Here is a 24,247-nt window from a genome sequence, read left to right as displayed (position 1 = left end):
GACATCCCAGGAATCAGTCTGGTGAACCTTCTCTGCACTCCCTGTATGGCAATAATGTCCTTCCTCAGATTTGGAGACCAAAACTGTACGCAATACTCCAGGTGTGGTCTCACCAAAGACCCTGTACAACTGCAGTAGAACCTCCCTGCTCCTATACTCAAATCCTTTTGCAATGAAAGCTAACATACCATTCGCTTTCTTTACTGCCTGCTGCACCTGCATGCCTACCTTCAATGGCTGGTGTACCATGACACCCAGGTCTCGCTGCATCTTCCCCCTTTCCCAATCGGCCACCATTTAGATAATAGTCTGCTTTCCCGTTTTTGCCACCAAAATGGATAACCTCACATTTATCCACATTATACTGCATCTGCCAAACATTTGCCCACTCACCCAGCCTATCCAAGTCACCTTGCAGTCTCCTAGCATCCTCCTCACAGCTAACACTTCCCCCCAGCTTAGTGTCATCCGCAAACTTGGAGATATTGCCTTCAATTCCCTCATCCAGATCATTAATATATATTGTAAATAGCTGGGGTCCCAGCACTGAGCCTTACGGTACCCCACTAGTCACTGCCTGCCATTGTGAAAAGGACCCGTTTACTCCTACTCTTTGCTTCCTGTTTGCCAGCCAGTTCTCTATCCACATCAATACTGAACCCCCAATGCCGTGTGCTTTAAGTTTGTATACTAATCTCTTATGTGGGACCTTGTCAAAAGCCTTCTGGAAGTCCAGATACACCACATCCACTGGTTCTCGCCTATCCACGCTACTAGTTACATCCTCAAAAAATTCTATAAGATTTGTCAGACATGATTTACCTTTCGTAAATCCATGCTGACTTTGTCCAATGATTTCACCACTTTCCAAATGTGCTGCTATCCCATCTTTAATAACTGACTCTAGCAGTTTCCCCACTACCGATGTTAGACTAACTGGTCTGTAATTCCCCATTTTCTCTCTCCCTCCCTTCTTAAAAAGTGGGGTTACGTTTGCTACCCGCCAATCCTCAGGAACTACTCCAGAATCTAAAGAGTTTTGAAAGATTATTACTAATGCATCCACTATTTCTGGAGCTACTTCCTTAAGTACTCTGGGATGCAGCCTACCTGGCCCTGGGGATTTATCGGCCTTTAATCCATTCAAGTTACCCAACACCACTTCCCGGCTAACCTGGATTTCACTCAATTCCTCCACCTCCTTTGACCCCTGCTATTTCCGGCAAATTATTTATGTCTTCCTTAGTGAAGACGGAACCAAAGTAGTTATTCAATTGGTCCGCCATATCCTTGTTTCCCATGATCAACTCACCTGTTTCTGACTGCAAGGGACCTACATTTGTTTTAACTAATCTCTTTCTTTTCACATATCTATAAAAACTTTTGCAGTCAGTTTTTATGTTCCCTGACAGTTTTCTTTCATAATCTATTTTTCCTTTTCTAATTAAGCCCTTTGTCCTCCTCTGCTGGTCTCTGAATTTCTCCCAGTCCTTCGGTATGCTGCTTTTTCTGGCTAATTTGTACGCATCATCCTTCGCTTTGATACTATCCCTGATTTCCCTTGGATGTACTACCTTCCCTGATTTATTCTGTTGCCAAACTGGGATGAACAATTTTTGTAGTTCATCCATGCAGTCTTTAAATGTCTTCCATTGCATATCCACCGTCAACCCTTTTAGAATTAATTGCCAGTCAATCTTGGCCAATTCATATCTCATACCCTCAAAGTTACCTTTCTTTAAGTTCAGAACCATTGTTTCTGAATTAACAATGTCACTCTCCATCCTAATGAAGAACTCAACCATATTATGGTCACTCTTGCCCAAGGGGGCACGTACAACAAGATTGCTAACTAATCCTTCCTCATTACTCAATACCCAGTCTAAAATAGCCTGCTCTCTTGTTGGTTCCTCTACATGTTGATTTAGATAACTATCCCACATATATTCCAAGAAATCCTCTTCCTCAGCACCCCTGCCAATTTGATTCACCCAATCTATATGTAGATTGAAGTCACCCATTATAACTGTTTTGCCTTTGTCGCACACATTTCTAATTTCCTGTTTGATACCATCTCCAACTTCACTAGTACTGTTAGGTGGCCTGTACACAACACCCACCAGCGTTTTCTGCCCCTTAGTGTTTCGCAGCTCTACCCATACCGATTCCACATCCTCCAAACTAATGTCCTTCCTTTCCATTGCGTTAATCTCCTCTCTAATCAGTAACGCTACCCCACCTCCTTTTCCTTTCTCTCTATCCCTCCTGAATATTGAATATCCCTGGATGTTCAGCTCCCAGCCTTGGTCACCCTGGAGCCATATCTCCGTGATCCCAACTATATCATAGTCATTAATCTAAGATCTAAGATTAAATTAAGCACTTCCATTGCTGTACCACAGAGACTGACATTGAGTGCTGCTGGAAGGTCATCAACTCAGTGAAAGACGCTCTTTGGTCTGCCTGAGCATTGTTGACCACCCAGCGGAGCGAGATGTCCGTCGGGGAATGTTGCCGACTGGCCCGCTGCAGACTGCAGGAGTACGTGCTGAGGGACGCACTGAAGCTCGGTGCAGCCAACGCCAAGGCTCGGTGGGGGAGGACCACAGTCTAGGGTCCTTCCGCTGCTGGTCATTGGGGGGCAAGGTGCGATGGAGATGCCGCTCAAAATAAGGGAAGGGATTCCACGCCAGTGGGCCACGTGTGTGGCAAGGGTGGGGGATAAAATTGTGATTTGGGGTAATTGTATTGTATGTATGTGTAACCTCCAGGAATGTCGGCTGGAGTTTTGTCAGCATCATGTATTGCATATATTTATTTCTCAAATAAAGTCTATTTTGAAATTTAAAAAAAACCTGGTCTGCATTTCATGTTCTCCCAAAAGCAGATGGAACATGGTGCTATTGGTTAGATGGAACCAAGCATGTACGGTTCCACAACATAGGTCTAGTAGGAAAGAGTATTACCAGGTAAAGTTCTACACAGACATGGGTCAATTTGCAGTTTGTGGCGTAGTAATTTATTCCTGTTGGTATATAGAGCTGCTGGCATAATATGAATGAGGTGTGAGGTTTCTGGGATACGGTTTGCTGGAGTATTATTCCACAAAGTTGTGCTTCTAACAAAACATAAAACTGTTGAAGTAAGGATTCATTTCACTATGGTTCTGCAGGATTCTAGCACAACTGACGGATGGCTCTGCGTGGAGTATGATTCCACCATGGAGTGAGTGCCACAGTTGGGGTGTGATTCAAATGGACGTTATAATAAAAAATCTCATCTTCACCTTATTTCTGCCTTATTCATGGCCACAAATCTTTAATTCCTAAATGTAAAGAATGGGGAGAAGACCTTTATGTCTAACAGTCTTGCTGCCCAGCTGCTGCTGCTGGTCAAGTTTAGTTTAGTTTAGAGCTACAGCGCAGATACAGGCCCTTCGACCCACCGTGTCTGCACCGACCTGCTATCCCCGCACATTAACACAAGCCTACACACACTTGAGACAATTTACACTTATACCAAGTATACAAACCCAAGCCGATCAACCTACAAACCTGTACATCTTTGGCATGTGAGAGGAAACCGAAGATCTCGGAGAAAACCTGTGTGGTCAAGGGTCAAACATGCAAACGCCGTACAGACAGCACCTGTAGTCGGGATCAAACACGGGGTCTCCGGCACTGCAAGCGCTCTAAGGCAGCAACTCTACCGCTGCGCCACCGTGCTGCCCCTCTTAATTCTTGTGAAGAGGAAAGGTCATCAGCTGCAGAATGATGCGTTTTTATTTCATTTTTATTTACTCTATTGTCTGGATTTGTTTTACTTGGAAGTTTAGGTTTAGATTTATTCTTGTCACGTGTACTGAGGTACAGTGGAAAGCTTTGATTTGCATGCTATCCAATCAGAGTAGATAACTGCACATAAATAACCTCAAGTGTAATATATACATCTTAAAGTATAGTAGATAAAGCAAAGAGTAAGATACAGAGTGCAGAATATAATTCTCAGCATTGTAGCACTTCAGTTCCATCGACAAAGTCCAATGTCCTCAATCAGGTAGAATTGGCCAATTCCCTAGCTTATGGAAGGACTGTTCAGAAGCCTGATAACAGAGGGGAAGTGTTGCTGCTGAGTCCGATGGTGCGCGCTTTCAAGCTCCTGTACCTTCTGCCCGATGAGAACAGGGAGAAGAAGGAATGGTTGGGGTGGGTCAAGTCTTTGATTATATTGGCTGCTTTACTGAGGCAGCCTCAAGAGAAGGCAGAGGGATAATCTGACTGAGTTTGCTAAAATAATGGGGGGTATAGATAGGGTTGATAGTGAGACAAGTTTCCCATTAGCTGAGGTGTGTATAACCAGATGGCAAGAGTTTCAGACAAGTGGTAGGACCGGAGGGGACTGGAAGAATATTTTTTTCAATGAGAGAGTGGTACGAGTCTGGGAGAGTGGCAAAGGAAGGTGCTCGCACACTATTTAAGAGGTATCTAGATTGGCACTTGGAAAACCATGTTTGGAAGGCAACAGGCCAACTGCAGAAATTGGGATCAGTCAGTAACATCATGGGGTGGTTGGAATGAACACTTTGACCATAATACCTGTTCTTCCGCTGCAATAATACCATTCTGGAGGTTGTTCAGTTTTCATGAGATTTCTAAAGGAGTCGTAGAAACTTTGGAGGGAGTAAACAGATTCCAGTAATAGGTTTCGTTTAGAGATATAGAATGGTGACAGGCCCTTCAGCCCATCTAGTCCACGCCGACCAGCAATCCTCCACACACTAACACCATCCTACAAACACTAGGGACAATTTTACCAAGGCAATTAACCTACAAACCTGTACATCTTTGGAGTGTGGGAGGAAACTCTGGAGCACCCAGAGAAAACCCACGCAAGTCACAGTGGGGAACATGCAAATTACGTACAGTCAGCACCCGTAGTCAGGATGGAACCCAGGTTTCTGGCGCTGTGCTGCTCTACCAATCCTCTACCGCTGCGCCACTGTGCCGTCCATAAAAGATGGCGGCGCTGGCTTAACAGCTGCGGCCCACCTGCAGTCTGTCTGTTTTTTTTCTTTCGTTTTGTTCTTTGTCATGTTTTAGTTAATTTTGTTTTATTAAGTTGTGTATGTATGTGGGTGGGGTGGGAGAAACAATGCTTTGGTCTCTTCCTTCGGGGGATGCGACTTTTTCTTCGGTCGTATCCCCCGTCTCCGTCTGCGCCGAGGCCTAGTGGCGGAGCTGGCGGCAACGGAGCTGTAGCAGCGGCAGCAGCAGCGGAGACCTGACCTAGCACCGTGGCTGTGGCGGCGGCGGCGGCAGCAGCAGCGGAGACCTGACCCGGCACCGTGGCTGTGGCGAGGCAGCGACCACCCGCGGAGTTTGAACCGTCGCCTCGGCGCAGAGGGAGAACAAAGAGGGAAGAGCCAGAGACTTTAAGATTTTGCCTTCCACCACAGTGAGGAGGTGTTTGGTGAACTCACTGTGGTGGATGTTTGTGTTGATTGTGTGTTTTTGTCATTTTTTAAATTATATGTATGACTGCAGGGAAACAGAATTTCGTTCAGACCGAAAGGTCTGAATGACAATAAACGAATCTAATCTAATCTAATCTAATCTAAAGGCGAACAAAGTAAATATCAAGCATCTAAAGCTTAAGCTTTTGGGCGGTCACGGTGGCGCAGTGGTAGAGTTGTTGCCTTACAGCAAATGCAGCGCCAGACTGCGGGTTCTGTCTGTACGGAATTTGTACGTTCTCCCCGTGACCTGCGCGGGTTTTCTCCGAGATCTTCGGTTTCCTCCCACACTCCAGAGATGTACAGGTTTGTAGGTTGATTGGCTTGGGTGTAACAGGGTGGTGTTAATATGCGGGGATCGCCAGTCGGCACGGACCCGGTGGGCCAAAGGGCCTGTTTCCGCGCTGTATCTCTAGTTTACTCAAAATCTATCAACATGAAAAAATTCAACACTATCATAAATCTGCTCAATCCACTGGACAATTTAAGAACTATCTCAATGAATTTTGTTCTTTGTAGAGAGTGACTCAGACCTTGCATTTCACGTACAGGAGTCCTGCCTCAGGTTTATAATGAAACTGTGTCAGGCAGCGCTTGGGACCTTTTTAAATTAGGAGAACAAATATGAGTCATTCTCAAAGAAAAGAATTAAAACAACACCACTCCCTTTTACCCAGATTTACACCCTACAGTTAGATGAGTGTGAAGCCCATGAACAGTCCTCAGGGTGGAAAAGACGTACTGATAAATATTATGATTCACTCTGCATATATGTATTTTCACATATTCACTGCAATAATGTTCATAAGTGATAGGAGCAGAATTAGGCCATTCGGCCCATCAAGTCAATCATGGCTGATCTAAGTTTTCCTTCTCAACCGCATTCTCCTAACTTCTCCCCATAACCCCTGACACCTCACATAATCAGACATTATATATGCTTCTTAAAACCCAAACTACAACCACATATGTTGAGGAATACAAGAAAATCAACTTCCAGCCACAATTAAGCCCTTGGCATCCAATCATTAATGGCATCATGCTGAGGGGCTTGGCATTTGGGCCAAATATCCAGGGAGTCCTGTTCCCTTTACAATTTCTTTTCCCTTCAAGGATTTATCCAATTCCTTTTTGGAAGCTGATATTGAGTCTGCTTGTACCAGATCTTCAGGATAAGTGGCCGATTAGGAAAAGGGGAGATGCAACGAGACCTGGGTGTCATGGAACACCAGTCATTGAAAGGTGCAGCAGGCAGTGAAGAAAGCGAATGGTATGTTAGCATTCATAATAATAATAATAATATAATAATAATAATAAGTTTATTTATATAGCACATTTATAGTCAATTTTCATTGACCCCAAAGTGCTTTACATAATTTAAAAATCAGTTCCATACAAAGCATAAAGATGGGTTAACAAAATAATAAAATGCATAAACAGGACACAACATGTAACATAAACACCCACCACAGCATTCATCACTGTGGTGGAAGGCACAAAAAATTCATAGCAAAAGGATTTGAGTATAACAGCAGGGAGGTTCTACTGCAGTTGTACAGGGTTTTGGTGAGACCACACCTGGAGTATTACGTACAGTTTTGGTCTCCTGATCTGAGGAAGGACATCCTTGCCATAGAGGGAGTACAGAGAAGGTTCACCAGACTGATTCCTGGGATGTCAGGACTTTCATATGAAGAAAGACTGGATAGACTCGGCTTGTACTCGCTAGAATTTAGAAGATTGAGGGGGGATCTTATAGAAACTTACAAAATTCTTAAGGGGTTGGACAGGCTAGATGCAGGAAGATTGTTCCCGATGTTGGGGAAGTACAGAACAAGGGGTCACAGTTTAAGGATAAAGGGGAAATCTTTTAGGACTGAGATGAGAAAAACATTTTTTACGCAGAGAGTGGTGAATCTCTGTAATTCTTTGCCACAGAAGGTAGTTGAGGCCAGGTCATTGGCTATATTTAAGAGGGAGATGTGGCCCTTGTGGCTAGGGGGATCAGGAGGTATGGAGAGAAGGCAGGTACAGGATACTGAGTTGGCTGATCAGCCATGATCATATTGAATGGCGGTGCAGGCTCGAAGGGCCGAATGGCCTACTCCTGCACCTAATTTCTATGTTTCCATAAGCTATTCAGATCGTAGCATCTTCTGGCATTAAAGAAATTCCCTCCATCGTAAACTGCTCCTTTTGCAAATAGCAAATGTATAACCCCGGCTTATTAGTTATTTCGCTACTGGGAGCAGCTTATCTGCATCTAAACCTTCAGGCATTAACAAGCTTGAGTTTCCACCAGCTCCATCCTAATCAGCAGTCTGTATCCTCCCCAATTCCTCGACATTGTCCTTTATTATGACATTGGAAATTGCTCACTTAATCAACCCGCCGTCTGCTCCATGAGCTGGTATTTGTTAGTCATTTATCATCCCCCGCAGCCCGCACCCGTCCTTTGATTACTGTATCAGAACTCAGGGACAAAGTCTCAGGGTAAGGGGTCAAGCATTTGGGATTAATAGAAACATAGAAATAGGTGCAGGAGTAGGCCATTCGGCCCTTCGAGCCTTCAACGCCATTCAATATGATCATGGCTGATCATCCAACTCAGTATCCTGTACCTGCCATCTCTCCATACCCGCTGATCCATCTAGCCACAAGGGCCACATCTAACTCCCTCTAAAATATAGCCAATGAACTGGCCTCAACTACCTTCTGTGGCAGAGAATTCCACAGATTCACCACTCTCTGTGTGAAAAATATGTTTTTCTCATCTCAGTCCTAAAAGACTTCCCTCTTATCCTTAAACTGTGACCCCTTGTTCTGGACTTCCCCAACATCGGGAATAATCTTCCTGCATCTAGCCTGTCCAACCCCTTAAGAATTTTGTAAGTTTCTATAAGATCCCCCCTCAATCTTCTAAATTCTAGAGTGTACAAGCCGAGACTATCCAGTCTTTCTTCATATGAAAGTCCTGCCATCCCAGGAATCAGAACGAGAAATTCCTTTGCTCATAGGCTTGTAAATCTTTGCGATCCTCGATCCAAAAACTCTGAGGATTTCAGTTGTTCACTAAATGCAAAGACGAACAAACCCTTTGGACGTGAAGGAAATCAGGAGGTGTGGGAATAGGCACAAAGTGATTTTGAAGCATAGGAACAGTCATGGTTTTGCTGAATGGTGAAGCATGTTCAAAAAAGATTATTGGTTTCCTTGTGTCGGAAGGAACTGCAGAAGCTGGTTTAAACCGAAGATAGACAGAAAATGCTGGAGTAACTCAGCGGGCCAGGCAGCATCTCTGGAGAGAAGAAATTGGTAACTTTTCGGGTCAAGACCCTTCTTCAGACTGCAGATATCTCACATCTCTTTAATCACTTCTGTTCTCCGAGCCCCCACTCCTTCAACTTTACTATGGACATTCAGATGGCAGTCTGAAGAAGGGTCTCGACCTGAAACATCACCAATTACTTCTCTCCAGAGATGTTGCCCGTCCCGTTGAGTTACTCCAGCATTTTCTGTCTATTATTGATTTCCTTGATAGATTGTTGGTTCCGTTACTCTTAGTGGAGTAGACTCAATGAGCCGAACAGCCTAATTCTGCTCCTATCACTTATGACCTTACTAATGAACCTATAACTCCTTGATAATGCCGTTGTGGCGGCACCTGGTGGTGAGCCATCATAGTACGAACCCTCGGCTCTGGAGGGAGGTGTCAAGTGTTCGCGGTGACGGTAGGTGCAGGGCACGGGGCTCCCTCGGGAGTATATAAAGTTGGGCAACGCCTGTGCCCGGGGTAGGAGTAGGGAGCTGTACTGAAGAACGAATAAACATCAATTGCTTGCACAAACCTTGTGTCCCATTTTATTCCTGGATGGACATCTACGAGTCCTGCCACACCATCTTACTCCTCTTACCCTTTTAGATCTCCAGTTTAGATAGTCAGTGGGTTTGTAGGAGAGTGAACCCACTGACTCCCACGGCTATCTGGACTACACTTCTTCCCACCCTGCTTCCTGTAAGGACTTTATCCCCTATTTCCAATTCCTCCGTCTATGCCGCATCTGCACCCAGGATGAGGTGTTCCACACCAGGGCTTCAGAGATGTCCTCATTCTTTAGGGAACAGGGGTTCCCCTCTTTGACTATAGATGAGGCTCTCACTAGGGTCTCCTCTATATCCCGTAGCTCCGCTCTCACTCCCCATCCCCCCACTCGTAACAAGGGCAGTCCCCCTTGTCCTCACCTTCCACCTTACCAGCCGTCACATACAATAGATAATCCTCCGATATTTTCACCATCTCCAACGGGATCCCACCACTTGCCACATCTTCCCATCTCCTCCCCTGTCTGCTTCCCGCAGAGACCGCTCTGTAACTCCCTGGTCAGTTCGTCCCTTCCCACCCAAACCACCCCCTCGCCTGGCACTTTCCCTTGCAACCACAGGAAATGCTACACTTGTCGCTTTACCTCCCCCCTCAACTCCATTCAAGGACCCAAGCAGTCTTTCCAGGTGAGGCAGAGGTTCACCTGCACCTCCTGCAACCTCATCTGTTGCATCCGCTGTTCTAGGTGTCAACTGCTCAACATCGGTGAGACTAAGAGCAGACTTGACGATCGCTTCGCCCAACACCTCCACTCAGTTCGCATCAACCAACCTGATCTTCCGGTGGCTCAGCACTTCAACTCCCCCTCCGATTCCAAATCCGACCTTTCTGTCCTGGGCCTCCTCCATGGCCAGAGTGAGGACCACCGCAAATTGGAGGAGCGGCACCTCATATTTTGCTTGGGTAGTTTACACCCCAGCGGTATGAACATTGACTTCTCCAATTTCAGGTTGTCCTTGCTTTCTCCCTCCATCCCCTCCCCTTCCCAGCTCTACCACAGCCTACTGTCTCCGCCTCTTCCTTCCTTTCTTCTTCCCCCCCCCCCTCCCCCCCCCCCACATCAGTCTGAAGAAGGGTCTTGACCCAAAACATCACCTATTCCTTCGCTCCATAGATGCTGCCTCATCTGCTGAGTTTCTCCAGCATTTTTGCCTACCTTTGATTTTTACAGCATCTGCAGATCCTTCTTTAACTCTTAATCAGTTCTTTTAATATGTGTGCAATTCACAACAGAATACAAATTTGGCGTTAACTCCTGCTGTGAGCCTTTCCTGAGCAATATGAATGGACATCATGGGCCAGCTCTTATTTACCCTAGTGCATCCCTCTAGTCCTGTAGAGAAGACCATGCAATGACTGGGCATTGAGATATCATGGTGATTTCAAAGACGTGTTACAGAGCCACCTGGTGACAAAAAGAGAACGTGGTTTTGAGAATTCAGTCTGTAAATAAAACATTAGTCAAAAGACAGGTAAAATAAACACAGAAAGTGGGCAGAATCGAAAAAAGATGGTGAGGATGAACAAATATCCACAAAAAGAGGAACTTTTTTTTTGCTGCATTGTTCTAACATTAAACGTTAGATCAGTAGAGACACAGAGTCTCTTGCCCAGAGTAGGGGGGTCGAGAAACAGAGGACATAGGTTTAAGGTTAAGGGGGAAAGATTTAATAGGATCCTGGGGGTAACCTTTTCACACAAAGGGTGGTGGGTGTATGGAACAAGCTACCAGAGGAAGTTGTTGAAACAGGGACTATTGAAAGGTTTAAGAAACAATTGGACAGGTACATGGATAGGGCAGATTTCTCCAGGGCTAAATGCAGGCAGGTTGGATTAATGTAGATGGGGCATGTTGGTTGGTGTGGGCAAATTGGGCTGAAGGGCCTGTTTCCACGCTGTATGACTGTCAAGTCTTCTAATGTTTTTGCAGATTCCCCGCTTGAAAGGGATTTGATTTATCTACCCCGAAATGATGAACTGGATTCACTCAGACCAAACACTTCTTTTCCACCTTTTATTTTCTCTTCCTTTTATTTTGGCAGATTAGTTTTTAGCATTTTTAGTCTTTACCAGGTGAAAAACCTTTAGACACAAAGGTAAAAAATATACACATTACTGTAACCAAATATAAATAACAGAAAATTACATGTATCTAACATTCCAACTCATAGCAGCCATTTTGTTTTTTAAATAATTTTCACATTTCATTAAATGAAAAATACAGATAATGCCCACTACTGTTACTAATTTTTTAGCTTAATATCATGTGAATCTTTACTGTTTAACACATTTTATCATATTTTAAAAAATGCAATTATTTAAACTAACACCACACATAGCATATAAGCATTAGCTCACATTAGCCCTTAACCCCACAATGAAGCAGGGTGCACTTTACATAGACAACAAACACTATCATCACCCTGTCATCTTGGTTAACAAACACCACCAATATTTCAAACTTTCTCAATCAACACGTTAGTCAGACAAGTTTCTCAGATATTAAAGGGTTAAACAGAGTCTCTGGGGCTGCAGTCTTCGGCTCAGTTCATTTAGAGTTTAGTCCTTACCGGCTGCCAATCGGGTCTGTAGAAAATCAGTCCTGCTTGCCTTTTCTGGCTATCGCGACAGTCTTTTCGGACAGTCCTTTTGATTTACTGTTCAAGTTTTGCCGCCATTGGCTTCTGGTGCTGTGTGCCCTTTTGAAAGCCCCGGGCAGAACTCGGCAGGCTGGGGGTCCGCCCACTTTAATAACTGTCTCGTGATTTCAATGTAGCATTTCTCTGCACCTGTTCTTTCATTTCGGTTTGACTTGACAGTGACTATCTGCAACTCCATCCAGCATACCGTGAAGCTCCTCAACACTATCCAATTATTTAACTTGCAAAATGAATTTAAAGCTTATTACTATTACCAGAGCAAATATGAATAGTAGAATGTAAAAATAAACAATAATAAAAATCAGTGTCTAACCTTAAAACATGAAAGCAAAGCCTGGCGTGCGTTTCAATAGCTAGTTGCAGCTAGATTACTGGGCATTACTGTAACTGATCAGAGTGCCTTTTTGTTGAGGATGAATTGGCCTGAGCCTGGTTGTGGATTGTTCTTCCATATCTTGTGAGAGAAAATACATTAAATAATTCTACTGGCACGGAAAGAACAAAGAGGGACCTGGTGTGGGGGAGCTGCCGAGAACAAAGAGGAATCTTTGGGGACAACATTGAACAATTTGTAACTTTGGCGACTCTTTGCACACTTTGTGTCTGGTCTGCAAAAGTCAATCAATCAGTGCATTGTGACGGCACTGGCTTTGAAATGGCCACTAAGTTTGTCACACTCACCCACAGAGGTAAGGTCGTAAGTGATAGGAGTGGAATTAGGCCATTCGGCCCATCAAGTCTACTCTGCCATTGAATCGTGGCTGATCTATCTCTCCCTCCTCACCCCATTCTCCTGCCTTCTCCCCGTAACATCTGACACCTGAACTAATCAAGAATCTATCTATCTCCACCTTAAAAATATCCACTGATGGGCTGCACAGCAGGCAGCACAGTGTGGTGACAGATCGGAGTCAATATGTCTTGCATGTTCACCAGCATATGAACCAAAAACAGAGACATACTCTCACAAAGCACTGTACCTCATCCGGAAATAAGGGGACTTCACTATGGACGTGGCCATGGAGAGTTCTCAAAGCCTTCACTGGCATGAAAGAACAACGTTCTGCACACCAGCAGTAACATTATCCATTGAGTTAAAGAAACATACTTCACAAGTAGCAAACAAGATATGCAACTGAAATTTTACAATGCATTTATTAATATATAGCCACTGTAAGAAATATACTTAATATCAAACATTTCATAACATGGATTTAAATCTCTCCATTATTGTGTTAGAGTAGTGCATGTGAACAGCATTGAGTGAGCAAACTTGATTCCTTAAACATTTCTTCAGACTTTTCTGTACAAAACCATATATTTCCTTTAAAAAAAAGTCCTAAGAAACAAATCGTACAGTATTTACACATCAAGAGATAAGCAAAATACAAAATAGTTCCTGTGCATTAGTGAAATGACCACAAAGGACCTTTCGAAAAAATATGGCATAACATTGATCGAGGAACAACAAAATCGGTTAAACGTTTAAGAAGGAACTGCAGATGCTGAAAAATCGAAGGTACACAAAAATGCTGGAGAAACTTAATTGTTTAATTACTTACACATAATGGGCGGGTTGTGTGTTAGTGTAAGAATTGAGGGCTTAAACCGTTAACTAATAACCCCATCTTGTGCTTCTCTGACATCACTTTTCTACAAGGTGACTGTTGTAAATAATTCATCAAAACTCTCAGAAATATGACATATTCAGCATCTAATTAAAAAGGTAAGGCAGTAGATTTCACTTTCCAATAAATCAAAAATCAGGGGAGGCAGCGTAATCAAATAGGGGAATATATTCTCTCCCCTCCTTCCCACTGCATCCATTCATCAACTTTCTAAAAATTCAAACTCGTTAGAATAGATGTTGAAATGGGCCAACAGCAGGAAGCTCAGGTAGGTCAGATTAGCATGGCCAGATGCAGAGGAAAGGTCTATCTATTGTGCTCCAAGACAATCTCAATACAAAAACTCTCATTGTGCCAGTGATGTGTACGCAGAAATTCCCAAATTAACATCCAAAATGATTTGACATCTGGTGCCAACATGGAGACAATTTTGTGTCACTTAATCCTGACTTCAAATTCATTTCTATCCTAATTTCAAGACCCTCCTCTATGTCTACAAAGCCCTCAATGGGCTTGCCCCCTCCTACATAAAAAGTCTTCTCATCCACCACTCCACCTCCAGGTCCAGGTCCCACAGATCGGCCGACTTGGGGCTGCTGAATATCCCACAGTCTAGGCATAAGCTTAGGGGCGACCGTGCCTTTGCGGTTGCAGCTCCTAGACTGTGGAACAGCATCCCCCTTCCCATCAGAACTGCCCCCTCCATCGACTCCTTTAAGTCAAGACTAAAAACGTATCTATACTCCCAAGCCTTTCCTGACATCCACTGAGCGAGGGCTATATGTATATATGTATGTAGTTTGTTTGTTTATACTATTCTTATAACAAATGTAAAGCACTTTGGCCAACGAGAGTTGGTTTTTTAAATGTGCTATATAAATAAATGTGACTTGACTAAATGTGACTTGACTGAACACATACTTTTGGGAACAAATGACCTTTGATCTAATACATTCAGGTGGATTTTAGTTACCATCATTTGTCCTTTAGTTAAAGTGAAGATAAACTTTCGACGTTATACTTTAGGGATGCAGATTGGAAACAGGCTCAGCAACTGAGTCTGACTGACCAGTGATCACCCCGTACACTAGCATTTTCCTACACATTAGAGATAATTTTTTTTTTACCAAAGCCAGTTAACCTGCAAACGTGTATTTCTTTGGAGCATAGGAGGGACCCGTAGAACCCAGAGAAACCCCCACGCAGTCGCGGGGGGAACGTACAAACTCCGTACACACAGCAGCCGTAGTTAGGATCGAACATGGGTCACTTGCGCTGTAAGGCAGCAACTCTACCCCTGTGCCACCATGCCACCCTTGTTGCAGGAATAAGCATCATTTGGTACAAGTTAGGTCTTCACAATGCGGGACTAGTCTGAGACCCCACTCTGGCAACTTGGGGGGGGTGGGGGGGGGGAATGAGGGGGAACAAAATCGACATCAAAAGTGAATGTTCAAAATAGAATCTTAATGTTCACTTTGAATCGCAAACATGCAATGAATACAGTAGAAGTGGCAATTAGCATTGTTAATTCCAGTCATGAAGAGTATAAAAACACCAGAGTTTTACTACAAAGGCAAAGACATCACCAAGTCACATGCGATCCGTGATGCTTTCATTAAATGTTGGGATTCCCCCCTCTCTCTGGCATTGTTGCAAACTAGCTGAGTGGAATCAAAAGGTGTGCATTTAAAAGACCATTATGAAAGTGCAGCATACTTCTAAAAAAATCAAGGTTTCATTTTAAATCAAATGTACGTTTACTGGGTATGTGCAAAATTCTCTCTGTGCTGAAAGGGTCACAATGACAGGTGCGTTGATGTATTTGTACTAGTAAAGGCTGTAATGATAGATACCCTAGTGTTTAATTCCTTTGTATGCTTTCCTTTATCATTATGGTCTTCTTAACTAGTAATGTTTTCAAATATAATGACACGGTAAAAGGATTTTTTTTTAAAAGAAATAAACCATTTTATGTCAATCTTTCCTTGCATGTTTGTGAAATTGTTCTATCAATGACCATCATAAATAACTAATGTACTGTACACACGTACATTGAACAGACAAGAGGACACTCTAACACTTTCCACTTGTCTGGATGAGTGAAGCTTCAAAATCCCTCAAGGAACTCAACACGATCCTAACATTTACATTGCATTGACATTGAAAGGATCCTTGGAGATGCTATCCTGGGACTGTTAAAACTGTTCCTTCTTTTCACCAATGCATTCACCCTTGAAGTTATCAACTTTACACTGTTTCAGTAGCTCTTCATGAAACATTATATCTTTTATTGGACAACAGTCAATGTGTGATTAAAAAAAATAAATCAACCTTGCAATTCAGGCACAAGACATTCATGCGACATGATCATCACAACTATATCTTCACAATCCAAACTTAGTCAGTGTCAGGAATCTTTTGTCAGCCAACCTTATTTTGTTTTGTCCAGATCAAAGTGATTCCGTTTCTCAATGTCGTGATTATACCGTCGACACTGACCTATTGCATGGTCTAATGTAGGGTTGATAAACACAGCATCCTGTCAGGTCAACCCATAGCAGAAGCCTCCCTACTCCAAAATGTGTTCAGAGCCTCTGTAAAGCATTATCCTTACAATGGTGATTCCCCTGCTAAATAGGGTGCCGCCCGGATAAATCATGAGCATCACACAATATTTTAAATGCTGAAAGTTGTGCCAGATTGCTGGCTAAGCTTTGAAAGGTAATTTAATACTGCCTGTCCTCACCACTCGAACAGCCACGGAGATGTAGATTGTCAAACACTCACTGTGTAAAATATGTTTTTTCCCTTTGCATCTTTTAACCATCACCTTAAATCCACGTCCTCTAGATTCCCAACCACCCTCCACTTGAATCAGATTCCCTCGATTTACTCTATCTACACCTATCATGAACTTGTCCACCTCAGCTGAATATCCTTGCAATCTCTGCTTCATGGAGATCAACAACCTCTGCTCCTGTCCAATCTTAAAGTTAAAATCCATCACCCCAGAAAATATTCTCGTATTTTGTCTTCAAAATAATCTGGCCAAAATAATCTGAAGAAGGGTCTCAACCTGAAATGTCACCTAGTCATGTTCTCCGGAGATGCTGCCTGACCCGCTGAGTTACTCCAGCACTTTGTGGGCTTTTGTGTAGCCAAAATAATTGTTTGGAGTTGGCTGGGTGCGGTTCGGCGTGTAGAACTTGTGTGAATAACAATACAATTAGACAAGTAGAAGGAATCCAAAATGGGATTGCGTTGCGTTTGTGTGGAAAGCGGAGAAATGCAAAGACTGAGATGTTACAGTGGAATAACAGTGGAAGAAACTATTAAACCTGTCCATTTTACAACTGCTTTCAAAAATTGATTCTGAATTCAATACAAAAAAAGAAAATCAATGCAGGCCTGTCAGCAGCAGGCAAGCTAAGATTGTGTTCAACATTTCTCTGTCAAACTATGCACTAGTGCTGACCAACCTTCTGGATGCTCCCTGCATTTTATGTTTAATTCTCCCATTTCATTGACTATTCCATAGAAAATAACCCGCTACAAAAACATTCCCAGGTACTTTGCCACGATGCAACAAGGAAAATAAAGACCAGAAATTGTGCAAGTGAAACCCTTTTGGAAATTAAGGATGAACAGACCAGATCAGGACCAGGACTGGAAATAACAGGTAGGTGAATGCCAAAATAATCAAAACTCAAAGGGTTCCTATGTCATAGGTCTCTGCACAGAAACAGCTTTTACAGTGGGCTTGTTGCATTCAGCTGATGCTAAATATTAATTATCACACAATTAACTGCACACAGCAGGAAACCCATGGCTGGTGGCGATCCAAAACTAACGTGAGGGGGGAGGGGTAGAACAATGGAGGACCCGGCATGGGGGGGACTGTGGTGAGGGAGGTGAGGGGGAGAACACTGGACAATGGGGACTGGGCGTGGGGTGGGGGGGGAACTGGTGGGGGACAAGACGGGGAGCCAGCGTGCTTTGTAACTTTGTCAGGGCTGTATGTGGCTGCTATAGAAAATAGGTGCAGGAGTAGGCCATTCGGCCCTTTGAGCCTGCACCGCCATTCAATATGATCATGGCTGATTTTGTATACATAGTGTATGCAAGCAAAGAATACTCACTGTGCCTAGCCACATGTGACAATAAAGTATTCCTATTCCTTCCTATTCCAAAGAAACATAAGGAAAAGCTAATAATAAATAATCTCCTATGTTGTCTTTCCCTTCCCTTGTCTACCAGAGCTTCAGTTCGTCATTACCCTTGTTGATATCTAGTGATAGTTTGCCTCAAGCACTTTGTGGAGCAGAGATGGAAATGTCACTAAAGGCGGCCAGTTGACCAGCCCAAAGCTGACCTGTCCATTTAATCACACAGCAGTCTCTTTTCTAATGATGTTAGCTTCTGTCAAAAGGAAGAGCGCGGTCACTTTTAGGGCACTGAATGGTGGTTAATTCTGCTCGCTATTCTAATGTCATTAAGTGCAAGCTAAAGGAACACACGGAGCCTAGAAATTTGCTGCCCGTTAACGAGGAAATTCTGCTTTGCAGCTGTAACGCAATGTTCTACCATTTCAAAGAATTGCACCATCTAGTAAAAAGCCAGGTGTCGTTTAGTTGTAGATCGGATGGCATCCTTGGTTTCAAGTGTCACTGTCAAAAATTGAGATGTCGCTGGAGAAAAATGTGACATCGCTGGCCTCTTCCGCCAGTTCCAGTAAGGTCGGCAACATATCGGTCTCATCCACTTCCTCCTTTGAGAAAGGCAGGCCGTTGCAATCTCGACGTTCAACTTCACCTGAAAATATGAGCGAGGAACAAGAGGAAGGTTTACAGAGAGTATAAACAAATGAACGGTCATTGTCACACTATGCAACTGTTCTGAACAAACATATACAGTCAGTCTCTGAGAAACACAAGCGATCTCAGTCAACCCAGATACTTCTTCCCAATGTTGGATTGGAATGGAATAGTTTATTGTAACATGTGACGGGGCACAGTAAGATTCTTTGCTTGCAGCAGCATCTATGCAACAGGTCGTCAGAGCGGGCCAAAACCCTTCCCAGACGAAGTCTCCTCCTTTGTTTCGGCCCTCTGCCTATTGTTCGCCCCTGCTGCTGCATGGTGAGTTTCCCCACCGTTGTTCGTCCACCCCCCCACCTCCCAATGTTGGATTTCCCCGCATAGTTTATTGTCGACCGACGGGTCGACCCGCAGAGGCTCGCTTGCAAACCAAGCTATAAAATTGTGCAAAGCCAACAAAACAGATATTTATCTATAATCTCCATTATTAGTGTAAAGGAAACTAGACGTCGTCCATAGTCCTTTAACTAAGTCTTTATTCAAGCACTAATAACACACGCTCCAGTACTAACCACAACTGGTCTACACACGTACTGGAACCTAACAGGGAGGGAACATGCAGATACTACCGCAGTTATACTATAGAATGTGGGAGGGACAATATGCTAATGAGGTAGTTACATATATGGTTGCATGCATAACCATCTACAATTAGTTTAGTAATCTGATATAACATATCCCAAATCATCAAGAGCAGTTTACCTTGTTTGACCTGCAATTCTGCATAATCTTGTTCCTCTTGTACATCATTATCTTTTTGTCCATTTACCCTCTGCAAGAACAGGTTTAGTAATACTTAGCTGCAACTCATAATTTGTATATATCAATGTGACAAGGTATGAACATTATTCATCACACAATTTTGATTATAACAGAATTGGTTCCTGGTTCCTAAATCCACTAACACTTGTGGGCCCGTCCCACTTAGAAGATTTTTCAGGCGACTGCCAGTGACTGTCAAGTTGCCGGTAGTCGCCTGAGAAACCGGCAACTGGAACGGCGACTGTCACAGTGGCACACACACGTCCTTCACCGGCCCGTTATGCAGGCGGAGGACAGGGCAAATGTGGGGAGCACTGTCTGAGTGAAATTCACACGGTGCAAAGCCAAGGTGATACCGCAATGAACAGGAAGGTTGGCACTGTAATTGACGGCTAAAGCAAAATGTAGAGTAAGTCCTTTGAGGGGGGGGGGGGGGGGGAAGAGGGGGGGGAGAAGGGGGGAGAGGGGGAGAGAAGAAGTGGAGACAACTTTTAAGAAGCCAGAGATACATGGCTGTGAAGCTCAGCGGACATTAAACATTCCCGGTCGGTTATCCTTGGTTCTGAAAACTACTGCTTACATTTTCTTTCCCAATGAGCCAATGGAATTCACCGGTCAGCACCGGCTACAACCTACGAGAACCTTCAACCTCCTGGCGACCCACTAGGACCTCATGACGACCCACCTACGGCACGAGAATTCTCGCTACTCTCCATGGCGGCTTCATTCTAGTCGCTGCTAATTTTTCAACGTTGAAATTTTCTCAGCAACCATAATGAGGCCAGACTAGTTCCCAGAATGCGGGAACTCCTCTCCACCATGAATGCGACTCCCCTGTAACTACTCGCGAACATGTGGCGACTGCATAGTCTCCTGCAGATGCCAATTAGGGTTCATGTGATCGATATTTTTGACCAGATTTTAAAAAAAGAGAAATTAAGGCAAATTTACTATCTTCTAACCTAAAATTGCTAACATTGATAATACCGCAGCACTCCAATTGACATGCTCTGTTCAGAAAATAAACCTCCTCCCAACTATAATTTCGAAGTCCAAAGATATCTCTCCATCTCTTCAATCTGGGATTAACTATTTTCAAATGACACAATAAAAAGTGGCATTTGAGGTAAAGAGCAACAATCTGCTCTCTCTTGACTCTCTACAACCAGCTGGTTGACCACTGGTTATAATGATATCATTTTCCGTGAGCTGGGTACCTTGCTGTTGTCCAGTTCTACTTCAGGAAATGTTGTTACTAATCCTCCAACCGATGGGTTGTAGAGCTGGGGATAAAAAAGTAATCAGAAGTGTATCTGCTTAACCGAAGACACACTGCACTCTTACTAAAGTGGCTTAATGCCTCTCGTGATCTTATCCAACATGTAAAAGATCTTATAACTAGAGTGCTTTGCTCAGTTTGTGGGCCTTGAGCATGCTGCGGGCTTTCTGGAACTCAATGGTTCTCCTTAACTACTCAAGATCAGGTTTTTTAAGATGTCATTAAAGATGAACATAAAATGCCACTTATTTTCCCCAAGATATAGCAGGTCCAGGAACAGCTTCTTCCCGGCGGCTGTCACTCTACTCAACAACGTACCTCGGTGACTGCCAATCACCACCCCCCCCCCCCCGGACACTTATTATTATTTATTCAAATCATTTGCTATGTCGCTCTTCCAGGGAGATGCTAAATGCATTTCGTTGTCTCTGTACTGTACACTGACAATGACAATTAAAATTGAATCTGAATCTGAAGATTTCTGGGGACATACAATGTCACTATAAGTCTATGACTCTTGACAAGTACGTGGATAGGATAAGTTTGGAGGGATATCAAATGCAGGAAGGTGGAACCAGTGTAGATGGGACATATTGGTTGGTGTGGGCAAGTTGGGCCAAAGGGCCTGTTTCCACCCTGTATGACTCTATAATGACATGTGGAAATTGATTTTTAACTCAATTCATGGAACAGAAGCAAAGACAACTAATTAACTTCATCCCACGCTCTGCAAATTCTCTGACATAAAAAATGCTTTGTGCAACAAATTTGCAAATTTGCTGAAGTCTTAATATTTTAATGCGGCCTTGATGGTAAGACTTGGAAGTGAAGAAACAGCCCATTCTTAACAACACTCAATATGCAAGTCTCCCACTGGCCTGAAAAAAACAACAAATTCCTTTGACTTGATGACTAGGCAGAGAACTGCCAAATTATCAAGAACGATTGATTGATATTTTGATGCCAGGATGGTGCCACTGTTTGCATTCCCTTTCATGGTTCATTGGTTATTTGTTCTTCATCTTGCATATGCATGCATTATTTCTCCCCATCCGCCACTTTTCTAGTGGGGGAAACATACAAGTTCATAAGTCATTCGAGCGGAATTAGGCTATTCAGCCCATCGAGGCTACTCCACCATACAATCATGGCTGATCTATCTTTCAGCCATGATCACATGGAATGGCGGTGCTGGCTCGAAGGGCCGAATGGCCTACTCCTGCACCTATTGTCTATAACCCATTTCCTGCCTTCTCCCCATAACCTTTGACACTCTTATTAATCAAGATCCATTCAATCTCCCCTGTAAAAATACCCATTGGCTTGGCCTCCACAGCTGTCTGTGGTAATGAATTCCACAGATTCATCACCCTCCGACTAAAGAAATTCCTCATCATCACTTTTTAAAAAAAATTTTATTAAAGAGGAGAAACATCCCCTCTGCATCTAATGAAAGGCCTTCATGGGTAAACCAAACTCAGGCCAACATTTTGTTGACATGGAGAAATTATATGTGCGCCCATATTGTCTTGTGCTGTCCGTGTAGCGTTTGCACGCTCTCCCTGTGACCACGTGGGTTTTCCAAGCGAGTGTTCTGATCTCCACCCATGCACCGGAAACGTGCATGTTGGTGTGTGTAGTGGTAGCTGGAGAATGGGGAAGGAGTTGATGGCAGTGTTGGAAAATTGCTTGATGGGTGGTGTGGATTAGATGGGCCAAAGGGCCCAGTTCTGTGTAAAATGTCAGTGTAACTCAATGGCTATCAGGAAAGACACAGATCTACATATTTTATTGCTCTTAGAAAATTGTATTTCAACTCACATCTTTGAGTAAATCCAAATTAATGTCTAGTCGATTATCGCTGAGTGAGGAATGCATCTGAGCCAAACTGTTGTCAATCATATCCAAATGGTCAATTATTTCACCCCTGGAGAGAAAAGGAAGAACACATAGAATGAGATGATTAATTCAAAGTGACCAGTTTGAGCCCTTAATCAGTCTTTTCCCAAAATATCAAAAATAGATCAGCAACTCACTTTGATAAGGAGCAGTATTTTTAAAAGTCTTGCATATTCCCAGTCTCAACATTGTATTGTATTGTATTGTATTCAATTTATTGTCATTATCTCATAAGAGACAACAAAAAGGATTTTCCTTACAGTCAAGTAACATTAAAATAAATAATAATTATTAAAATAAAATAAAAAAATTTAAAGCACAAACACAGAAGTCCACGACACAACAAAACCCCACAGTGGCACCAAAGTTAAGGAAGGTCCCATAGTCCAGCCAGCCTCCCCGCCGATCTTCCCAGATGTTCACCCGTCGTCGTAATCACAGTAATGCTTCAAAATGGGTGATGACTTGGTATCACTTTGTCAGTTAAGCTGCAATGGGTAGCACAGTGGTGTAGTAGTACAGCTGCTGCCTTAAATAGTCAGAGACCAGGTTCAACCCTGACTACTGGCGCTGCCGGTACAGAGTTTGAACATTCTCCATGTGACCATGTGGGTTTTCTCCGGGCGCTCCGGTTTCCCTCTACATTCCAAAGACGTGCAGGTCTGTAGGCTAATTGGCTTCTGTAAATTGTCCCTAGTGTGGAGGATAGAACCAGTGTACGGGTGATCATTAATCGGCATGGACTAGGTGGGCCGAAGGGCCCTGTTTCCACACTGTATCTTGAGCTAAACTGCAAGGTATGTGTCCTCTTCATTTTGTTTCTTGCATTTTATTCCCGAAATATTATTCCACGACATTTGTTGGGACATGGGGGAGAGATGAGTTGGAAGAAGGATTGTACCATTGAACAGAACATTGCCCAAATGAAAAGTGCAAACTAGATGGGAAGCCCCATGCATCAGTGTGTGTGGGCTTGATGCAAGATAAACATGACCCAGCATCAAATTGGGAATAAAAAATCCTTAGCTATAAGTTATCAACAGGTGCTCTTCCCTCTTCCTTATGGTGATGAATTCATTGTAACCAACTCCTGAAGGCACTGTGCATATTTCATACCCCTTTCCCATCATCTGATAAAAATATATGTCCGTGCACCATAATCTTGTGCAGCATGGACCACTGCTGTTAACAATTTTTATTCATCAGATAATTTTATCTCTGGCTATCATGAAGGACATGGAACAACCGATTCAACAATATTCATTCATTACCATCCACAAAACTTTCCACTACAGGTGCCAACACCTGGCGACTCTTGTGTATGGTCTCAGTGGGCTATTTCTACACACTTGGTACTTAATCTGGAATTATGCTATGTCTCGTGATAATTTACTGAATTATATGCCAAAAAAAGCATTTCACTGTACTTCGAGAGTAGACAAAAAAACGCTGGAGAAACTCAGCAGGTGAGGAAGCATCTATGGAGAGAAAGAATTGGCGACATTTCGGGTCGAGACCCTTCTTCAGACTGAATCTCACTGTAGTTCGGTACATATGATAATAAAGAACCACTGAACCATCCCATTCCCAGCAGGAGGCATTTTGTCCCGTGGAGTGTGTGCTCTTCAGTCAGTTAAATAAAATTAGATGGTTCAAATTGACCCATGAGCTAAGACTCCTCCTTCACCCATGCACAATCTCAGAGTGGTGAAGGGAGAGAATAAACAAGCGTTAATTCTTAAGT

The 24,247-nt window shown here is 43.4% G+C and overlaps 2 protein-coding genes across 3 annotated transcripts in view; both read right to left on the bottom strand.

The window, feature by feature from the left end:
* LOC129702412 (V-set and immunoglobulin domain-containing protein 1-like) overlaps nt 1-16,690 on the bottom strand; it is a 44,916-nt gene extending 28,226 nt beyond the window's left edge. The window contains exon 1 of the mRNA XM_055644191.1: nt 16,474-16,690. Coding sequence (XP_055500166.1) covers nt 16,474-16,690 — 217 coding nt within the window. The remainder of the gene's footprint in view (nt 1-16,473) is intronic.
* The window catches only part of LOC129702068 (heat shock factor protein 1-like), a 36,483-nt gene continuing 25,427 nt past the window's right edge, over nt 13,192-24,247 (bottom strand). The window contains exons 10-13 of one of the 2 annotated variants that reach the window (XM_055643605.1): nt 22,426-22,531; nt 20,543-20,608; nt 19,266-19,335; nt 13,192-18,498 (exon numbers count right to left, since the gene is read on the bottom strand). In XM_055643605.1, the coding sequence (XP_055499580.1) occupies nt 18,344-18,498; nt 19,266-19,335; nt 20,543-20,608; nt 22,426-22,531 (397 nt within the window). In that variant the 3' untranslated portion in view covers nt 13,192-18,343. The remainder of the gene's footprint in view (nt 18,499-19,265; nt 19,336-20,542; nt 20,609-22,425; nt 22,532-24,247) is intronic. The other variant, XM_055643606.1, reaches the window with a different exon arrangement.

The sequence above is a fragment of the Leucoraja erinacea genome, chromosome 12 (assembly GCF_028641065.1).
Source record: "Leucoraja erinacea ecotype New England chromosome 12, Leri_hhj_1, whole genome shotgun sequence".
NCBI lineage: Eukaryota > Metazoa > Chordata > Chondrichthyes > Rajiformes > Rajidae > Leucoraja > Leucoraja erinaceus.
The sequence above is the reverse complement of the archived record's forward strand: the minus strand, read 5'-3'. Positions and strand labels throughout refer to the sequence as shown.